This window comes from Protopterus annectens, chromosome 17.part0 (assembly GCF_019279795.1).
Source record: "Protopterus annectens isolate FY-2018-M chromosome 17.part0, PAN1.0, whole genome shotgun sequence".
In the NCBI taxonomy this organism is placed as follows: Eukaryota; Metazoa; Chordata; order Ceratodontiformes; family Protopteridae; genus Protopterus; species Protopterus annectens.
Window position 1 is genome coordinate 249,271,962 of NC_056751.1, and position 20,774 is coordinate 249,292,735.

General features: G+C 38.1%; 1 protein-coding gene across 1 annotated transcript in view; it reads left to right on the plus strand.

Moving 5' to 3' along the window:
• The window catches only part of ANO3 (anoctamin 3), a 3,574,693-nt gene that overhangs the window by 3,507,655 nt on the left and 46,264 nt on the right, over positions 1-20,774 (plus strand). Inside the window, exon 24 of the mRNA XM_044059352.1 lies at positions 6,371-6,518. Within this exon, the coding sequence (XP_043915287.1) occupies positions 6,371-6,518 (148 nt within the window). The remainder of the gene's footprint in view (positions 1-6,370; positions 6,519-20,774) is intronic.

A 20,774-nucleotide genomic window follows, 5' to 3' on the forward strand; every position in this document is an offset into this window, starting at 1 on the left:
ATTAGAACAGTGAGTCCTTTGTTTTATACAGCTGTGCTACACTGAGAAGTCCACTTAAGAAAGATACAGAAATGTGCCAATGAAACATGATTTAATTTTGTAAATTGTAAACTGAATGTATGATTCTGACTAGTTGAGGTCTGCAGTCTCACCTGTAATTCAAGGCAGTTTTATTGCTAGGCACTCTTAAACTAGTCTGTTGTTTTCAGTTTGAATCAATGACACATGATTTTCCAGAAAATGCTTTAAAACTTATTTTTGAAAGAACTAGCATAAATGGTTTATGAACTAACAAGAATGTCATTTGCTTTTGTTAAATATGTGCAACTTTGACTAAAACATCTTCAAAGTGGAATTTCAAAACCTATGGTACTTTTTAAAAAAAGATTAGATTGAAGAGAAAATTGCTGTATGTACTCCATACTATTCATGTAAATGTTTTTCTTTAATGAGATGAATATGATTCTGTGAACATTTTTGTAATTATATAGTAAGAGCAACAACTACATGCTAGTTAAATGGTTCAGAAAAAGTACAGTTGTGTAAGTAAATTTACCATAACAGCAAATGTTTGAATGATCACTGCTGTAGTAGCCATAGCTATATGGGGTTATATCCTACCAAGGATATACAGCCAAGCAGCCTCCATAGCTTCAGGGCACTTTCCAGATGCCCAAACTGTCAGGCAGCTCAAGCTGAGGTGATAAAAGAGAAGTTTGTACATCAAGCCCTTCAGAACTTTCCTACCAGCAGAGAGTTGGAGACTGAGCCCTGAAATGACAATGTCAAGAAAAAGAAAAGATAAATCACCATGTCCTGGCATAAACAACACACCAAAAAATGGGAGATGGAGGGTCTGGCTACTGCAGCAGTGATAAATTAAGCACCTACTGTTGTAGTAAGTATACTTACACAATTGTACTATGGTCATCGTATTGATTACTGCTGCAGTAGCCTAAAGGCCACAGATGAAGCCAAGTCTCTGGTAGAGTAGGCCTTGACCTTGTCTGGAATACTTTTGTGGTGTGAGTATAACTAAAGGTAATAACCTTAGACAACCATTTGGCACAGGTTGTACCTTCTTCCGACTATCACAAGAAATGAACAATTGATCCAAATTTCTGAAAGATTTAATTCAGTCAAGATAATACCTGAGCTGTCTGTGAAGATCCAAGGTAGGGAGTATCCTTTCTCCCTCGTTTTTGGGTTCAGAAAAGGAAAATAGGGAGATGGCTAGTTTGGCTTAAACAATACACAGTGTGCACTTTCCAGCCAGATACCACATTCAGCATAAAAGAAGATTAGTTCTCAAAGATACTCTGTCCATGTGGAAAATGAGATAGGGTTGCCTCAACATAAGAGCTTATAACTCAAATATCCTTGCAAAGTTCAGAGCAATCATTAAAACTGTTTTCCATGTTAAGATCCTCAAGTAAGCCCGGTTAGCTGGTTCAAATGGAGCAAGTATAGATTCTCTAACACAAAATTAAGATCCCAAGGAAGATACATCAGTTTTCTTTGAGGCATCTTATGCAGAATCTGTTTCAAAAGCATTTTGACATAAGAATACATTGAAAGAAGTGGATCCATGGGCTGACATGCTGAAATGGCCAATAAATTAACCTTGATAGAGGGGTAAATAAGCCATAGGATAATAACTCACACAAATATTATAAAATCAGAGAACAACTATCTCTTAATGCGTGCTGGTTATGTGGCTAGCACCAACTAGAATCCTTTTCCATTTGCTAATGTATGATTTTATAGTAGCAGACTTTCTTGCCTCCATTAGTACCTGTTGCATGTCCTCAGTAAACAGGTGCCTACAAGGAATTAAGAACCTAGCATCCAGACAGTCAGTTGAAGTTGATTGGTGTCAGAGTGTATTAAACACCTCTGTTCTTGTGTGAGTAGATCCATTCTGTGAGGAAGCTTGTGGTAATTGCCCCTGGTCATTTCCAAAAGAAGGGAGAACCATGCTTGCCCGGACCAGAAAGGAGTTTCCACAATGTTCTTAGAGGGATTCGTTCTGAATCTTCAGGAGCAGTATGGATATTAGAGGAAAGAGGAAAAACATATAGGAACATTCCTGTCCAAGGAAAAGAAAAGGCATTTGTCTTCAAGGGCTTATTGCATGGAGTTCTGGAGTGGAATTTTGCCAGCTGATTGTTCAGAGAAGAGACAAACAGGTTTATTTGAGGGACTCCCCCCACAGGTGGATCAAATCATGGAAGCCTTCTAATCTAGTATCCATTTGTGAGAGTCTGCCCTTATCATTCTTATCTGGTGTGACACACAGTTTTACTCTGATGGATTGTGGGATGCCTGTAGAGTGAGACTGTGTTGTGAAACTGTATACCAAATATCATGCCTTGTCTACAGAGAGGGTACCAACTGGTTCCCCACTGCTTGTTGATGTACCACATGGCTGTGGTATTGTCTGTAGCAACTTGAAAAGTCCAGGGGACCAAAGATGATTCAGAGATTTGAATGCAGGGCAAGCATCCATTGTTATATTTATGTGATTGTGTCTGTTCTTGGTGTCCCACACACCTTGCACTTTTATCCTTCTTGAAATAGTTCCCAGGCAAAATTTGAGGTGTTTGTGGTGACTTACTGCTTTAGAGCAGGGAAGTAGAAGGGGACACATGGATTTAGTGATGTCTGTTGTCTCTATCAAGTGATTTCTCTTCTGACAAGCCCCAGCACTGTGATCTGAAAAGATAAGGGGTGTTGGTGTTTGGACCAAAGAGACTTCAGATACTACTGTATCTTTCTCATCTGGAATTTTGCCAGGGGTGTCATGAGAATCATAGATGCCATGAGACCTAAAATCCTGAGGCATTCTCTCACAGTGACCAAAGTCTGAGTGGAAAACCCTAGACATAGATCTAGATCTATTTTTGCCTGTGGAAGAAAAGCACTTTGAACTGTGGCATCTAATTAACATCCCAGAACCACAATCCTGTGAGTAGGAGTCAAGAAAAACTTCTGAATGTTCTTGGAATCCTGGCTTTTAAAAGAAATCTCACCAAAACCAGGAATCTGGCAAAAGCACAATGCAAAAAAAAAACAAATCCATGGACAGCTTCTCAAACTCGAACAAATCACGATGTTAAGCGCTTTCGTCAGCCTAGTCAGCTGACTTCATCAGATGGAGTCAGCTGACTAGGCTGATGAAAGCGCTTAACTTCGTGGTTCTTCATTAAGCATTTTGTTCGAGTTTGAGAAGCTGTCCATGGATTTGTTTTTTTTGCATGATGAAAGAAATCTCTCACCCAGCAGAGAGATACCTGACACTTTGAAAAAGACTCCGCAAAGATAAGCAAGTTATCTAAACATGGAAAAAATGTGGATACTCTGTAGCCTACTATGGGTTATAACTGGAGCTAGACACTTTGTGAGCACTCCTGATGCTGTGAATAGTCCAAAGGGTAAAGCAGAGAACTGATCATGTGATCCAGACACACAAACTTTAAGAAACATCTGAAGTCGGGATGAATAGGAATGTGGCAATAAGCATATTTTAAATCTGGTGTTACCAGGAAACCTGAATGAGAGAAAACAGGTAACAGGTTGTGAAGTGACATCATTTTAAATTTGGGCACGGTCACAAACACGTTTAGGAAAGAAAGGTCCAGAACTGGTCTCCAAGGATTTTTTTTCTTTGTCACTAAAATCATATTTGAATAAAACCACTTTCCTATCTGGGAAGGAGGAATTGGTTCTACCACTACCTCAGACAGCATGTGATGAAGGACAGGTGGAAAGAAAAGATTATGGTCTGGAGGATGAGGAATTACCACGTGGAAAGAAAGAATTTCCTCCCACTGCCACCTGAATGCTCGATAAATTATCTTCAGAACCCATTTGTCTGAATATATCTGTTGCCAAAGAGAAAAGTAGTGATTCTGACTTTCTTTAAGAAAAAAGGGGTGGCAGGATAGAGGGGGAACACATTATTTTAAATAGTTAATCTGACTTATTAGACTGTCCATGGTTTGGGGAGTTTCCAGAATCCTCCTTGACATCCCCTTGCCATTTCTTCTTAAATGTCAGTTTACCTGCATTTTATTGAGACTTTTTATTTTGTTTCTCACCAAAACTGGATGAGTTAGAGTATACCTTGGAAAATTTGGAAAAGGAGGGCTGAAAAATCTTAGAGATTTCCATAATCAGCTTTCCCCTTTTATCACACTTTTTGATGACCTTATCAGCAGAAGAGCCAAAAACTAAATCTCTATCCAAAGGAGACCTTAAAATCTTATTTTTAACATCATCTGGGAAGTTGTGAGAATGCAACCATGTAAACCACCTCAAAGCAACTGCAGTGGCCATAGCCCTTGGAGACGTATCAATAGAATCATACACACACTATATACAAGGAATTGTGATTTGAACAGTAAAATAAATTATTTAGAGCAGATTTTTCCTCACAAGGAGAAACTGCTGACAAAACATTTTTCATACTTTCACAATTAGGACAAACCTTAACATATGAGTTTCACAATTCAAAATTCTGAAAATCAAATTTCCAGAAGCATACAGTTCCCCCATACTTATCAATAATATTCCTATCCTAATCAGAAACAGTAGGATTAGAACTGAGTAAGTATTTAGCAGTAGTTTGATTAACTACAGCTATAGCTGCTATATCAGATTTGGAAATAGTGTACAAAAACTTAAAAGACTGAGGGACTTTATACATCCTATCTACCTTTACAGGAGCAGCTGGCTGACTGTCAGGAAAATTGCAGGCAGTGACATACACATCCTCCAAAGCTGAGAGAACTGGAGGAATGGGTGCAGGTTCTGGAAATTTCTTCTGTAACAGCTCATAATATTTTCTTAGGGACTGAGAGACATCATTGTTCTCCCACTGTAAACATTGGCACATTCTAGAAATAGCCTAAGAAAAAAGACCCTCCACCCCACAAGGAGAGTCAGAAACTAAGCTCTCCTATGTGTCCGAATCAAAAATATGAGCAGGAAATCATGCATCTGTCCCTTTATCCCCTGTCCACATAAAGAATCTTGAATATCTGCAGCAAAGGAGGCATCCTTCTTTCTTTTACCAGGAACTAGTTTACAAGAAAGATCAATAGCCTGAGTTAAACCCTGAGCCACACCCAATAAATTACTCCTTTCAAATGAAATTTGTGGAGGAGTAGATACATGTTTAGTTTTCTGTTTCTTTTTGACAGAAAAAAATGGGACAAACAATCATTATTAATGACAGTAGCAGCTTCCCTAGAGATGGGCATAACATTCGGACAAAACAGGGGAGCCTTCCCTGTTCCCTCTCTCAGGACCAAAAAGAGTGTCGCTCCCTTACCCAGTTTGGGGAACACAACAGTAGCAGAGGACGTGGCTTAGAACCCAGTGCAGAGGGATCTGGGGTAAAGGATGAGTGGTTGCAGGTACAACTAATAGTCACTGCAGAGTCCCCACCTGCAGCTCAGGCAAACTGCTAGCCTGTTGTGATGGCAAAGGCTGTTTGCTTAACGTTTTCTTTTTGTGGCTGTAAGAAGGACCAACATGGGACCGATGGATTGCTCCATGGGCAGTCCAAAACTGCTGCTTCTTGTTCAGGAAAAATCAAGCAGCAAATGCTGGTAAAAAGTCACTATTTTAACAGACAAATATAGTAAAAAGCACTTTAAAACATTTTGCCATTCCTACAAAGTAAAATAAATACAATTTCTCCACAGAAAAAAATGGTTTTCACTCACTTTAAACAACTTTTAAACTATCAGGAAAAAAAGAACATCTCCATTTAAAAGTACAGTAGAGTCTCGTGACAGTCTGTTAACCACAAACTCCTAGCTTTAAAATAACTTTCCTGAAGAATAAATTATCAATAATAAATAAAATTATTAAATGGAAGTTTTTTTTCCTCCAAAGATACTTTATCTGCCCAGCAAAGGAACAGTACAAGCCAACCATTGATCCTCAAAAAGCTTCAGAGAAGCATACATTTCAACAACAGTAAATATCTGAGGGACTTGGCACCCAAACATATCTTTTAGTCAGCTCAGCTAGAGCTGCATGACAGTTTGGGCACATACAAGGTGCCATGGAGCTTTGAAAGCTGTCTGGCTGTTATATCTTTGGCAGGATATAACCCCATAAAGCTAAAGATACTGCAACAGTGATTAATATGATGAACATCAGTATTTCCTACCAATGTAGACTCAAAAAGCATTTGCAATGTAAGAGAAAGAAAGAAAAAACAGAGAGAAATAAATGAGGATCTATGTTAAATCCCAATTCAGGACTATTAGTTTTAAGGAATAACTACAACTTCTCTAGAATGACAGAACACATTATGAGTATGATATTATTTAACCAGTTTCTGTATTTTTTGCAGGTATCTGGTATGGAATATTAGAAGGAATTGGTGTCCTGGCTGTAATTACAAATGCCTTTGTAATAGCAATTACTTCAGATTACATCCCAAGATTTGTCTATGCATTCAAATATGGACCATGTGTAGATGAAGGTTACCGTCATGAAAAGTAAATTGAGATTTTGTTTTTAATGTTTGTGCATGGGTTGGGAAAACACATTTAAATCATTGTGTATATATTGTATACTAAAAATATCCAAACATTCTACAACAAGAAGTGGATTTCATGCTTTGTGTTTTGTTTATTTTTTCATGCATAATTGTATAGAAATATAAAACCGTTTACTGCACTTTAATAACCAGCTTGGAAAATGTTAAATGACTAGTTTTGAGACCGTTGTCAGCAGGTATACTGCAGATAAATCCAGTAATATTGAAGAGGTGGATTACTGCATATTTGAGTAGAATATAATTCTTCCAGTCCAGCCTTTTTCCTTCAGCTGTCAGACTGTATTAATTATAATTAAGTGGGTCCAAGGGAATTCCGTGCAGGTGGAGGAAGATGTATGGGGGGTGAGTTCCCTTTGAAAAAGGTAAAGTACAAAAAGTCTATTCCATCAGCTAGCTGCAGTAGAACATGTTTTACAGAAGTAGTTATTAACTGACCATACTGTCCAATAAAATGAAAGAAGCAGTAAACAAATTATAAAATATACAGAAGTTTATTAAGGAATACAACAACCTTAGGAAAAAGATGATTCAGTTTTAGGTTTTGCTGTTGGAACTCAGAATGGATATTTTGAGAGTTATGAATAGATGATTAACTCACTTAGACTTTGGGATATGCAGGTATAAGAATATAAATCAATACTGGGAATGAGGTTATATATATCTTAAGGAAGGATCATTGATATTGTGAATAATATGAACAGTATAAAAAGGACAGTTGGTTTCAGGATCACTATGGTCCTGAGAGGAGAAATAGTAGACAGTGGCTGGTTATGAAATGCTGAATGATGGTCAGAATGAGTCACAGCTCTCAGCTATCCCTGTTTTCCTAGTACAGCCATGCTTGAATTTTCCTTTATCCCTCATAAAATGTGTAACTTTGTTACAACAGGATGAATGACATCATCAATAAACAAACGTTATAGCTATAGATTTATTCTTCAAAAATGTATGTTAATACAACTCTTCTTAGTCTGTCAACTTGCTGAGTAAATAATATTAAGAACTAAAGGGTATCCCTGATTTGGAGTCCTTATCCTTCATTCTTTCAGCCTTTGTTCCTGATTTTTGAGTGACAAGGTTGAGAGGACCTCCACTCTACCATCAGTAATGCCATTGTCATCGGTAATTACTAGGCTCGTTGCCCTGACCCATTTTAAGCCTAGCTGATTTCCCTTAAAGGTGAGAATCAAACCGTGTACCATGTGTCATACTATCTTATGATGAGATTTTTAAGTAAACACTGCCTAAACCTCCCAGATATAGGACTTGCAAACACTAGCCATTAATTCATACAGCAAAAACCAACCTTCATCCTGCACACACATACTCAGTACACATATCTCTATGAGCCACAAGGATATAGACTCAAAGCCCTTAAGGACCACTTAGACTATATCATCATCATCATCATCAGCTCCCCTTCTCTCATTTTTTTCTACATGTGGTCGGGGTATCGTGTTAACTGTCATCAACTCTCTCGATTCAGTACCACACTCCTGCCTTCTTCAACACTCATGCCTGACTGTCGCAGATCTTCTTTCACACAATCCATCCACCTCTTTGCTGGATGTCCTTGCTTCCTCTTACCTTCTTCCTATCTGTCCCAAATTTTCCTCAACAGATTGTCTTCTGCTTTTCTGCACATGTATACAAACCACTGTATTTTGTTCACTTTGATATTTTCTGCAGTTGGAGCTACTTTGGCTTCTGCTCTTATGTCGTCATTTCTTCATCTGTACCACAGTGTACATCCTGCCAACCTTCTCAGGCACTTCACTTCCATCACCTATAGCTTCTTCAACTGTTTTGCCTTTACTGCCCAGGTTTCTGTACCATACAGAAGTACCGGTCACACCACTGTCTTGTACACCTTGTTTTCAGCTTCTTTGGCATTCTTCTGTCATAGACTACACCTGACACTCTGTGCCAGTTGGCTGCAGCCCTTCTGATTCCAGCTTTGACCTCTTCATTAAGACTTCCTTTCTCCTCAACGACCCCTCCCAGATACTTGAAGCTGTTTACCTGTTCCACTATCTTCCCTTCTATTTCTATTCTCAGCTTCTTCTGATTTCCCCAATTTGCTGCCCTTACCACCATCTTATCTGTGCTTAGTTTTATCCGATGTGCCTTCAGTTTTGCATTCCATTCTCCTATCCTTTGCTGAAGTTCTAGCTCAGAGTTATCACTTAGACTGTATCCACCCACAGTAATGTAGCTATTCTCAAGTATATGGATGCCACTCACACCAGGCTAGATAAGAATTGGGTGACAGTTGGCAATCTTTCCAGAGCCATGATCCCAGATATAACAAAGGCTGTTTGACTCCTCCATCCTGACGAATACAGTCATGATCTGCTAGTGGTCCACATGGAGTAAATGAACATAGTTGCTCTACCCAGAGGGGTCTGCAGATGGAAAGGATTGAGCTTGTTATGCTTATTTCCAAGTCAGGAAAGTTACTTTCTTAAGTGGTATTTTGCCATCACCCAGAATGATGTTGAGATTCTGACACAAGATAATGAGCTCTGATGATTTGTTATGTAGTTAGTGTCATTCTGTGAAGATCCATTATGTGTCATCTTGGGAAGAAATGGCTAGCAAGCCTTCCTGCTTTGTTAATGATGGCCTACACCTTTGTTACTGTGGCTTTTGCATTATGGCTAAAGCCTTTTCTGCACCATAGTGAATTATTTAGGCAGAGACCACCTTCCGGGCATTACAACCTAGTAAATTCTAATTTGAAACACTTTAAGGTGGCTCTTCTCAGTCCCAGAAATCTTAAAAAAAATGTCTAAACCTGAGGCCCATCAGCAACTTGAACACATTCATATACATGCAGTTACAGAGGCATGGTTTTCAGAATAATGAAAGTATTCCCTGTATACCTGAGTTTAAATTTTGAACTTTGAAAGTTGAAATTTGAACTTCTAGTATTCCAAAATACCCTAATCAAGACTAATTACCACTTTCTAGCATAACACCTTTTTATTGCTTCTGACCACTGAAGCTATTTTAACACCTTATATGAACTGGCTTCCCTACACTGCCAACAGTCAGCATTCCCATTGCTTCCTTGACATTGTAAATTCTAATTTCATTTTACAAATAAGGGCTAATTCAGAGGCAGAGATGGTAGGTTTAGCAATGGGGTTCATCAGACTAAGGACCTAAGTATCCTTAATATCATCCTGACTAATATGTCCACTTCTTGCACAACATCATATGTATTATCTTCCATCATTAAATCCAATCATAAATCAATGACCCCTTGGTGGTACTTTCATCGCAAATGCTTCTGTGCTTTGGAACTTCTTAAAAGGAAACTTTCTTTAATTACTTAGCAACCTAAATAAATTCCACTGTATTTTCTTCTCTGATGGACCCCAATATTAAAGATGCCACCAATGCCTCCGGCTTCTACTCTCATTTTAATAGTTGTAGCAATAAGTCAGTCCCTAACCACTGTAAATATAGTGAGAAATTTGAAAACTAAACCCTGTGGTAGAATACCCACAAAAATAAACTATGACAAGAGTAAGAAATTACTTTATGCTTATAAGAGATCTCATTGTACCTACCTTAAGAATTAATTGAAGCAAACTTGTAAGAAGTTTAAGGAAAATTTTAGGAAGCCCAGATCAGAATATCAACTTAAAATCACCACTGAAATTAAAAAAAAAACTACAAATCTTGCTTTAACTATATCAGGATGTGTTTAAAGATTATTACCCAGCAAAATTTGGATCTAATCTACAATAATACTGCCCACTCTGTCCCAGAGGAAATAGTTAATATTCTAGCTGATAAATGTAGTGCAAATTTGACTCTGCCCACAATTACTGCTATCCCACAGACTCCCCAGTCACTACCTGCTAATAAATTTTCAAGGCATGTTAGGCATAGCATCACCATTGCCACTTTAAAGGTAACCTAGATACTGAAAACAGGTAGAGTCTTACAAACAATGAAAAATAAAAGGCAGCTGTTGCAAGACAAAAGCGACGCTTAGTAGGTGGCAAATCCTTTATAAGCAGAAAACTCCAAATCCAGAAAAATACAGAAAATATTCATCCAAGATAAAACAGTGCAAGCAAACACAGCAGTATTAAGCGCTTTCGTCTGGTAGATGACTTCCTCAGAATACCTAGATATTGGGATGAGCAGCCCCAATTCTCACATGGTCTGTCTTGTGTTGCCCTTCTTCAGGCTTGTCTGACTTTCTGTCTGGGCTTGTAATGGTTTGATGACTGATTTGCTTACTACTTATCTATGAACCTGTAGTTATTGCCAGAGGATGGGGTTCTTATAGATGGAACTTGGAGGCAGGGAATGCAGATGGGTCTGGCGGAGGGTTAGTTTGCTGCAAATGGATTATGAGTCACCAACTTTGAACATGATGCAGGACGAGTGATTTGTAATGACTGTTATGAAAACAAGTAAACATGTACTGTCGTTGTTGCATTATTATACTAGCTTTATATATTAGACCAAGTGTGTACAAATGCTGAAGCTGTAGCATACTTCGATGTGAAACCACTTGAGAGTGTTATAATAGGCTATTGCATTTCAGTTCATACTGAGAGAAATTTCTATTACAATTTGAATCTTTATGGGACTGGATTTTTGGGTTTTGGTGAAAAGGGCGAAAAATTAGTTTGAGGTGCAGGCATTAAGGGGAATTTGATGAAGCCCTATAGAAATTTGTATATGTTAAAGCAAGAAGACAAGAAAATTGTTGGGCTTTCTGAACTGGTTAATAAGGTTTTGAGAAATAGTAAGGAGAGAAAGAATAACATTTTGCTTGAAGCTAAGAAGAAATTTGCTACCTGTGTTTCAAATGATGAGTTAATTAAGAAAAGAATGCTGGAGTCTGAGCAATAAGCATATAAGAACTTTTATAGACATACAGGAAAAGACAGACATCAGACCTCATACGTTCTGCCTAGAAGTTGCCAGCTCCATGGCATAGGGGGATAAGGTCCTGACTATGATACAGGTGACCCCAGTTCAACTAGTGACTCAGGCGGTTGTAGAAAGAATGACTGTGGTTGGCTTGCTCATCTTGGGGGAAGTGAGGCAGCATTGGCTTTCCACATGAGTAATAACTAGCAGGAGAACAAACCTGTGAAACAGATTCCTGTCTGAATGCATTCATGTAAACAATGAGAGTATACAAAGTCAGACTCACTGCAGCTTACAGTGAGCCACTGCAAGGGATGGATGAATGGATCATAGCCAAAAAATGGAGGGGTTGTAGGACTCCCGCCTAGCCTGGGGATACCTGGCTCTTGCCCCACCCTCATTGGCATGCATTAATTAGTTGGATTAAGGTAGTGGAGCTATTGGCCATATCTGGTGGAGAATTATTTTTCACTTCCTCTCATCATTTTTTGAATGAGGAATGTGATCAGTTTGTGGTGATGAAGTAGAAGAGGTAGATGTAGAATCAGGAAGCATCTGACTGTAAAGAAAAGGAGAAACTATTAAAAGAGTCAAAATGTCTGAGGGAAGCTAAACATAGACTTGACAGGTTGTCAGTTATAATGCTGAAGGCTTTAGTGAGGATACTGACTAGACCTTTTAGAAGGCTGCTCAGTATGGACCCTTACTGAGACAACATGACTTGACTGAAGACCTAATGGAGAGGTTGCCCAGGAATAATAGGCCATTGAATCTGACCTATGTACCAGGAAAAATGACCGAGTGCAATAAGTGTAAAAAAGATACTGGAGTTAATTTGTGAAGTGAAACTGATGAGCAACCAATTACAATGCTGTGGTCAGAGCTAGTCCTGTCAAAAGAATATTATTCATATTTTTAAATTGGAGAGCCAAGCAGAATGATGGGAAGAACAAGAAATGTGATGTAGGGCGGTTGTAGTTTATTTTTTAACCTGCCTCATAGTTGGTTAGAAAGATGAATACTGGAAAATGTAAATGAGTCAGTGTGTGCAAGGGTGTATTAAGCTGCCCTGTCAAATCATGTAGCCATATTAACTAGTGAACTATTGAAAGGACCTGTATTTCATGTGTACTTCTTTGGGGTTCTGTAATCCGTATAATTCAAGGAGAAAATGCGCTGTGGAGAAACATACTTTTATTGATGAAGCAGGCATGTTTGCGTAAGCAGACAACTTATAAAGGATTGCAGCAGTGGGCTGGGACATGGCAGGAGGTGCTGAGAAGAGCAAGGTGATGTATTTCAGTTTTAAGAACCTACAGAGATAGTACATGACAAGAGGAAAGTTGCCTGTCCTCTGTTTCTGCTCACACTTGGTCCTCAGAAGTTAATTGTGTTAGAATGAAAATAATGATTGTTTGAGACCACTGTTCTCTGTTTTGTGGAGTTTCCACTTTCACCAATGTTGTGCAACTGTAGACTTGGTATATAAGCATAGGTCTCACAGGGGAACCGAGAGTTGTGTGGTTTAGCTAATCAGATAGAGAGTAGAACAGCATCTATACATTGAAAGGTTAGCACTTCTGGTTATTTGTTAACCTGGCCTGTGGACTGTACATCAGCCAAAAGCCAAAATAGTGTCAAAATGTGCAACCATTCAAATTTAAAAAATTGAGTGGACCCCATGTGGAACAGGTGTCAACCAATCAGTAAAGGTTCAGGTGGAGTCCATGCCTCTCAAGCAGTGATCCAGAATAAAGCTTGCCTTAGTAAACATTGCATGCAGGACCAAGTGGGCAGCTCACAGAAAATTCATCAGTATGTGTGGTGTGGTGTATTCTAGGGGGAGGGTCTTGTAAGACAGTAAATTTCTCACCCACTCTCTTTTCAGACTGTGTGTTGTAATGTGGCTCAAAGCTCAACTAAAAAGAATATCAAGCTGTGCAACTGACTAAAAATACAGGCCAGGTAAAGAATCTGTATAATACAACAACTAAAAGCAAAAATGCTTCCTTACAGTGAATTTATTAAAAGCTGAGTAGTATCATTTCTACAAACTTTATCAGAGTTAATTCATACAATTTACAAAATAACTAAATGTCATTCTATCTAAGCCTGATTTTCAAAACCAGCAATTTACAACCATTACACATAATCATGTGACGGAAACATAATTTATCTGGCAGGTAATACTTTTAATAGCATTTTATTTATTTGATTCAAACCTGGCTTTTCATTTACACATTAACAATTGTCACTTGAGCTCCCATCTCCCTTCCTTTGATTCATATATAAATCATCCACCACACGTAAAGTCTTTTTAAAAATATTGCAAGCAGTACTGCATTTATAAAGTACTTTATTGCAATCCCTGTTCTTAATGGCATAATACTATTCATAAATATATTGCAAAAGGTTCCATGTGGTTTTACCTGTGTAGAAGCTCTTATACATTGCCGCATATTCAACACCCATGCTTTTGCAAGTGTAGACACATTTAACCCCAACTATTCTTATATTAAGATGAGGTTAACTTAACATACGCCAATCACCAATGTCAAACCACCATTTGCAAGTGCTGTATGGGTAAGTTCCATTAGGTTTATCAGTTGTTGCTGAACTAACTCATATTCCTCCCTTTCAGGTTACTGTTAAGGTTCCAGTCCCTCTCATAAATTAAACTCTGTGTTTCTCATAAAACTTTAGTTAAAGCATGACTACATAAAATGTTCCTTCAATTGTTCTTACCAGCGTACTTGATATCCTTCCTGTCTATACATATTAACACAGCAAAACTTCTGTTGTAATTTTTACTACCAAGTGTGGAGGATGGAATAGATAAACCTAGATTTAAGACAGATATTGATATAGACAGTAACAACACTGTAATTCAATTAGAGTAACATGCAAAAAACTGTTAAAGATCTATTTACTACACTGTTAAATCTATTTTTAATGGAGGGTCAGCTAACATCAGTGCAAGTAAGCCTCGTGACCAGACCACTAATTCTGAACCTGACTTGAAATTCCCTATAAATGATTTTAAAAAAAAGTTTGCCAAGTACAAATCATTAATTTCATGATAACCAAAATTTAGCCTAAGGTTTCAGGTTGGGCAAGTTCCTCTAGCATTCTGTTTATATACACTGAATTAGTTAAGTACTTTATGACTGTTTCACATGAAGAAGAAGAGGAAGCCCTGGCACCTTCACCAGAACCATCCACTGATGTGGCATCTGCAGGAGTTTGATGCCAAGGATACATTTTGGATAAATACCTCACTCACATAGGCATTCATTTGTCCCACCACTGTAGACTAGACATTGCTGCAGCAGATGGTTGAGGTAGTGATAAAGTATCAGGTAGAACGATTTATTTTATTTATTCATTTTATATTTATTTTACATTTGTTTACCAGGAAAGTCTGATTGGACAACAGTCTTTTCTCAGTGGAGGCCCGGGAAGAAAAGCTCCACATTTGCACAGAGAGAAATACACATTGATACATAGTAGACATACAAGGTGTTACATCTAGACATTTAATAATATAGTACATATATAGGGTGACAAAGCAATACAATGCTTACTGTACATTAAGTTAAATAGTAGCATGTCAGTCCTTTCCTGGAAAGAGCCAGGAAACCATTCCACTTTTGATTTAATGCATGTACACACTTTGCCAAAGACAGGTGTTGACAGTACAGGTAGTACCATTCAATATCTACTTTTCATTCAATTTTCACAAGTTGTAGGATAAAGCTATTATTAACAGGGAGTAGGATACCTAGTTACATTCTCTTATACATATATACACCACAAATGTTCAAGTAATAGATATTTATCCGTGACTATATGCTAATGTCTTCTGATGGAGAACAAATAAGTGGAAGGAACGAGGTAAGTATGTGGAATCTATCCTTTGAGAGGAAGAGTGAGAGAGCATCTTGGAAAATATTGAAATGTAATAGTGTGAAGGTACTATGGGATGTGTGGGATATAGTCAGAAGTAAGACAGGTAAGTTGAGAAGAGAGAGGAGGAGGTTAGGGTAAGATGGAGACCCTATGAACACCTATGAACTTAATCAGGGTTAGTACCTGAAATGTAACCTTAAAGAAGAGAGGGGTGTAAGAAAGTAAAACTGATAAACTTACCCAAGAACAACACTTTGGCTTCTCAAGTCTATCCAGTGAACAGCAGATTTACTAGAGTGTCAAGCTCAAACCACTGGATAGAAGATGTACAGTGAATGTTGAACTTGTATAGTAAGATGGTGACATTTTTGAAAGCACTGATTTGTTTCCTAATTCCAAATAGTTGTAATGGCATAAATCAACTTTGAGATGAGAAATTAGTTTGTTAAGAGTTGTTTTTCTTTTTTTTTGTGCAGGCATCTGTTAATTCTGTAGATTATTCTTAGCTTTCTATTGATGTCCTTTATTGTGTTGTTGATGTGTTCTGCATGTGAAGCCATAGATAATGTCAGTGAGGTATTAACTGGAAATTAAAATAAAAAATATAAAATAAAAAGGTGTTGTGGCTGGACAGTAAAAAACACAGTTTAATTTACAATAATGTAGCAAAATAGGTAAGTGCTTTCGAGGTTGCCCTCTTCTTCAGACCTTAATAAAACACACTTACATGTTAAAAGTTTAAATACAGATGATAGCCAATAAAAACACACATATTTACTAATGACGCAAACCTCTTTTTCTTAAAAGAGGTTTTAAGGAGACAGCACTGTTCAGGCCAGGTGGAACATAGGCTTTAAAATCAACAATCCATCTTAGCTCGATGTATTCTGTTTCATTACATAAGTCTTCCTCTCTTTGACTCTCGTTAATTTTTTGTAAAACCAAAAACTTAAAATTATGATCCATACCACACTCATATACATGTTTGACCAGTGCATTTTGTCTATTTATTATTACATATGTCATTCAGATGTTCCATAACCCTCTTCTTCAGAATACGGTTCATCTTGCCTATATAGACTCCACTACACAAATTGCATTTAACCAAATATACTATGTTTTTGGTGCAACAGTCTGCATAAAAATAAAACTCTATTGGCTTAGAAGATAGTGGGTGCATAACCATGCAAGTTGACCATATGTTGCAGCAAGCTTGACAGGCCCTGCAGGCATATGTCCCCTTATGCTGTGAGGCAAATCGTTCATTTATTCTATTATGCTTATAACATAGACATTGTTACAAGTTTCTGCTATTCTTAAAACTGAATTTGGGGACAGGCTGTATGACCATACTAATTTGGGGGTCTGTCAGTAAAATGAGACATTTTCACTATCTCACAAACTATATTGAAATCCCCAGAAAAAGTTAAAAAGTTTACCATCTCAGTACCCACACTTCCATTGTCATGTGTAGTCATAGGGGACTTATCAGAGAAATAGGGTCTCGTTTTGTTGTGGTTTAATAAATTCACTTCCTTCATTGCATTATTGATCTCATCAGTTCTGTAGCCCCTATTCTTAAGATCTACACATAGACCGTTTAGCGCCTCTTCAAGATTTTCCTCATCAGTGTGCAATCTCATGCAAAGGAGTACTTGATTCTTGACTATATTTCTGGTAATATGCCTAGGGTGCATACTAGAGCGATGAAGAATATTATTTTTCCTGCAGCTTTTTCTGAATAACCTGGTTGATATGTTCCCAAATATATACTTACTCACACTAATGTCCAAGAAATCAATCTTAGCTTGAGAATATTATAGAAAAAAAGAAGGATAGGAAGTGGTATTCCCTAAAAATCCTGCAAAACTCTCTACTTCTGCCTTGTTGCCATGCAATATGAAAAAAATATCATCCACGAAACGTTTGTAAAAAGTAACGTACTGCTTAAACATATCCCAACAAAGGACCAGCTCTTTTTCCCAATTGGCCAGCACAATATTGGCATATGTATTGGGCACATGCTGTGCCCATGGCAACCCCTACTGTCCAGAGAAAATATTCATGTTCAAAGAGGAAAATATTATTCTCTAAAATCAAATCCAGTAAGGCACAAATCATGTTGACCTTAGTAGTAGAAAACCTACTCTCTTTGGTTAGGAAGTGTCTCACATTCTCAATTCCCTCATCATTAGGGTTCACAATGAATAAGGAATTCACATCCAGCTTAACAAAGAACACTTTGCGAATCTCAGCATCATTCCTGGAACTGGCTCATACATAGAGTTATTCTAAAAACTGTTCACTATCCCTCAATACATTTTCTACAGTGTTCAAAACATTTCTAAGCTGCTTCTCCACATATATAAACATAGGCTCAGTAAGCCACCCTCTTCCAGATACAATGGGTCGAAAAGGGGGGTTCACTTGATCTTTATGGACTTTGGGTAGGCCATATATGACTGGTATAGTGGGATGTTGCACAGAAAAATATGTAAAGAGTGAATAGCTAATTTGATCAGTCATCAATAAATAATATACATAAAAATTCAGCCTGTCCATAATACCATTGACCTGGCATTTCTGTAGCATGACATAAACAGTATTATCATAGAGCATCCCACGCATTTTCCTAAAGTACTTCATGGTATCAAGAATGGCTATCCCACCACCTTTATCAGCAGGCCTAATAACCAAATGCTCAGCCCTGGCCAATGCCCCTAGCACTTCACTTTATTTCATTGTAAGATTATAAAAAACATTTTTAGATTTCTCATTAACTGATTTCCTTAAATCATCTTCAAACATTTTAATAAACACTTCCATAGCAGGAGAATTGTTAGGTACATAACAACTAGGTTTCTTGAAATCATGTGTATTAGTAGTATTTATATCCCCATTCACAAAAATGTTTTTTAGCATAATATTTCTAGCAAACATGTTCAATTCTAGAACTATATCAACCAAATTCATCTTACTAACTGGAACAAATGACAAACCTTTATTTAGTACAGAAACCTGTTCCTTGGTAAGTTCTACAGAGGACAGATTGAAAACCAAGTTATTTGTTTCTGATTGCATGTAATGGGACCTTTGTTGTAAGCCAAGGGGGTGGATTGCACCCTTCCCCTTCTCCTGCAGCTTCGAGATCTCCCCATCCATTTGTCTTGCCTTATGGGGAGAGCCTTCTCCAAAAAAAACGCAAAATGGCAGGTACTATCTGAGCCTTGTTTAATTGTTGTACAAACATTACTATTGCTGTTAACTGCTGTTGAGACCTTGGGCCTAACAACAGGCTCATTATTTGGGACAATCAGACAACCATCTTGGACACAACCACATACAGGGGAATCAGAATCTCCATTAAGGATGTTACAATTCTCAACAGGTGTATCTAGTACACATACAGCCCTTAAATCACTGCCCAAATTAACATTTTCAGCAATATTTACAGTATTCACAGCATTTATAGTACTTACATCAACATTAAGTACATTCTGACTGCCAAAAGGCATAGAAAGTCATTTTTCATGTTCTACTAGTTCTGCCGACCTACAGAGTGAGTCTTGCTCTTTGGAATCCAACAACACAGGAAATTCATTATTCAAGTCCTGCAAACTCAATGATAATACTGTTGGCGGTATTTTATCCAAGTTACAGCTTGTATTGTGATTTAAATTTATAATACAATTACCAGAAGCAGTTTTATCAGAGGAGTGCCGTATGCTGGAGCATCCATTGCCTTCACTAGCAAATGCACAAGATGGTAAAGCTGTTAAAGGTGTTCCACCAGAATTACAGCTTGCAATGTGATTTTGTTCAGCAATTCCTTTGTTGCTAGCAGCATTACTAAAGGAACACCGCATACCTGCATGCACATTGCCTCCATTAACAGAACTGTTCACACCAGCCTGTTGCTCCGCCTCCAAAGAGCTACCAGACAAACCAATTGGTTGAGCAGTTCTGGGCCAGGAAAAGACATTGCCGGTGCGAAAATCGGCAAAGTCTCTATGAAGTTTTTTTTACTGTCTCTTTCTCAAGTTTCTTCTCATACAGAGAGATGTTAAGCAACAGGTCATCCATAAGCTGGGTGTATGCTTCACCCTTAAAGGAACCAGTAAGATGAAATGTTAAATTGTTGATCTCCTTCGCCAAGCATTCTTCTTCTGATCGAAAGAAGTCATTGATCAAAAGCATATAGTCAATGCCCAATTGCAGGTTTAAAACCTGCCACCTTTTCAATAATTCCAGAATTGTCTACATTTATTAAGCATCAGTTTGGGTTTTTTGTTCTGATTTCCTGCCAAGGAGTGTATCATAATGTTTCCCACCCGCCTTCCCTATTGGTATCATTTTCTGGGCAAATTGGTGGCTTTGCAGTTACCCGCCCCTACTATAAATTTGATCTGGGACACTCCTCCCAGTCTAGTGTCATTACCTCATTCTACCTAGTTTCTGTCCCCATTCCCTTTTCCACTTTACAAAAAAAAAAATTCTAAGCTTGTTTCCTGCCTTTCCTGTAAGTAGTCTAGTCCAGATACAGATTTGCTGTATCCAGGACTGTTTGTAAGCTTCTGATCCCCCACGCTTTTCTGCGTTGGAGGGAAGCCTTCTAGCTTAATTTTGTTCCTTAGAACTAGCCAGTTTTTTTTAGTTTCAGCACTCAAATCTGTTTCTTTAAGCTCAGTACTTGTTCAAAACTCATTGTATGCACTAAATGAACTACAAATTACTATAGCACTCAACTTTTCTCACTTGTCGAGAGGAAAACAAGTTTTAATACTTAATAAATAAGCACCTAACCAGGCATGTCTAAGGGTCAGCTCCTGGTGTTTTTTCCTGTCTACCTGATGAATCTGGGCATCTTAGGACAATGCAGCAGTTGCCTCATGTACACAGACAGCCCTCTCCTCCTACCACCCAACACTACAACCTGTGAGAGATGCACTTATATAGCCAAACTGGAAGCAAAGCTCTCTTTACCCAAGACTGGACTAGAGAGTCAAGAGGAGAGGGTAGACACTTGCACCACACCACATTCATCACATAGTCCCTCAAAACCTACACCACCAAAACACACACAAAGAAACACAAAACACACACTTACATTCACGGAGGCTCTCAATAAAAATCTGCCCAAGCAACAGGGACCTCCAAAGCAGAAACACAAGCAACCTGCACCCCCAACACATCCCAAAGGATACATAGCTCACAAACTCAGTGTGCCACTCAACCACAGCCCAGAAGGTATAACAACGTACCCAACACTCTAATCATAGGTGATTCTATAGTCAGGCACACTGATGTTCCACTCACCAGGCCAAACAAGGAGAAAGTTACTGTCAGCTGCCTGTCAGGTGCGAGGATCCGCCACATAACGCAC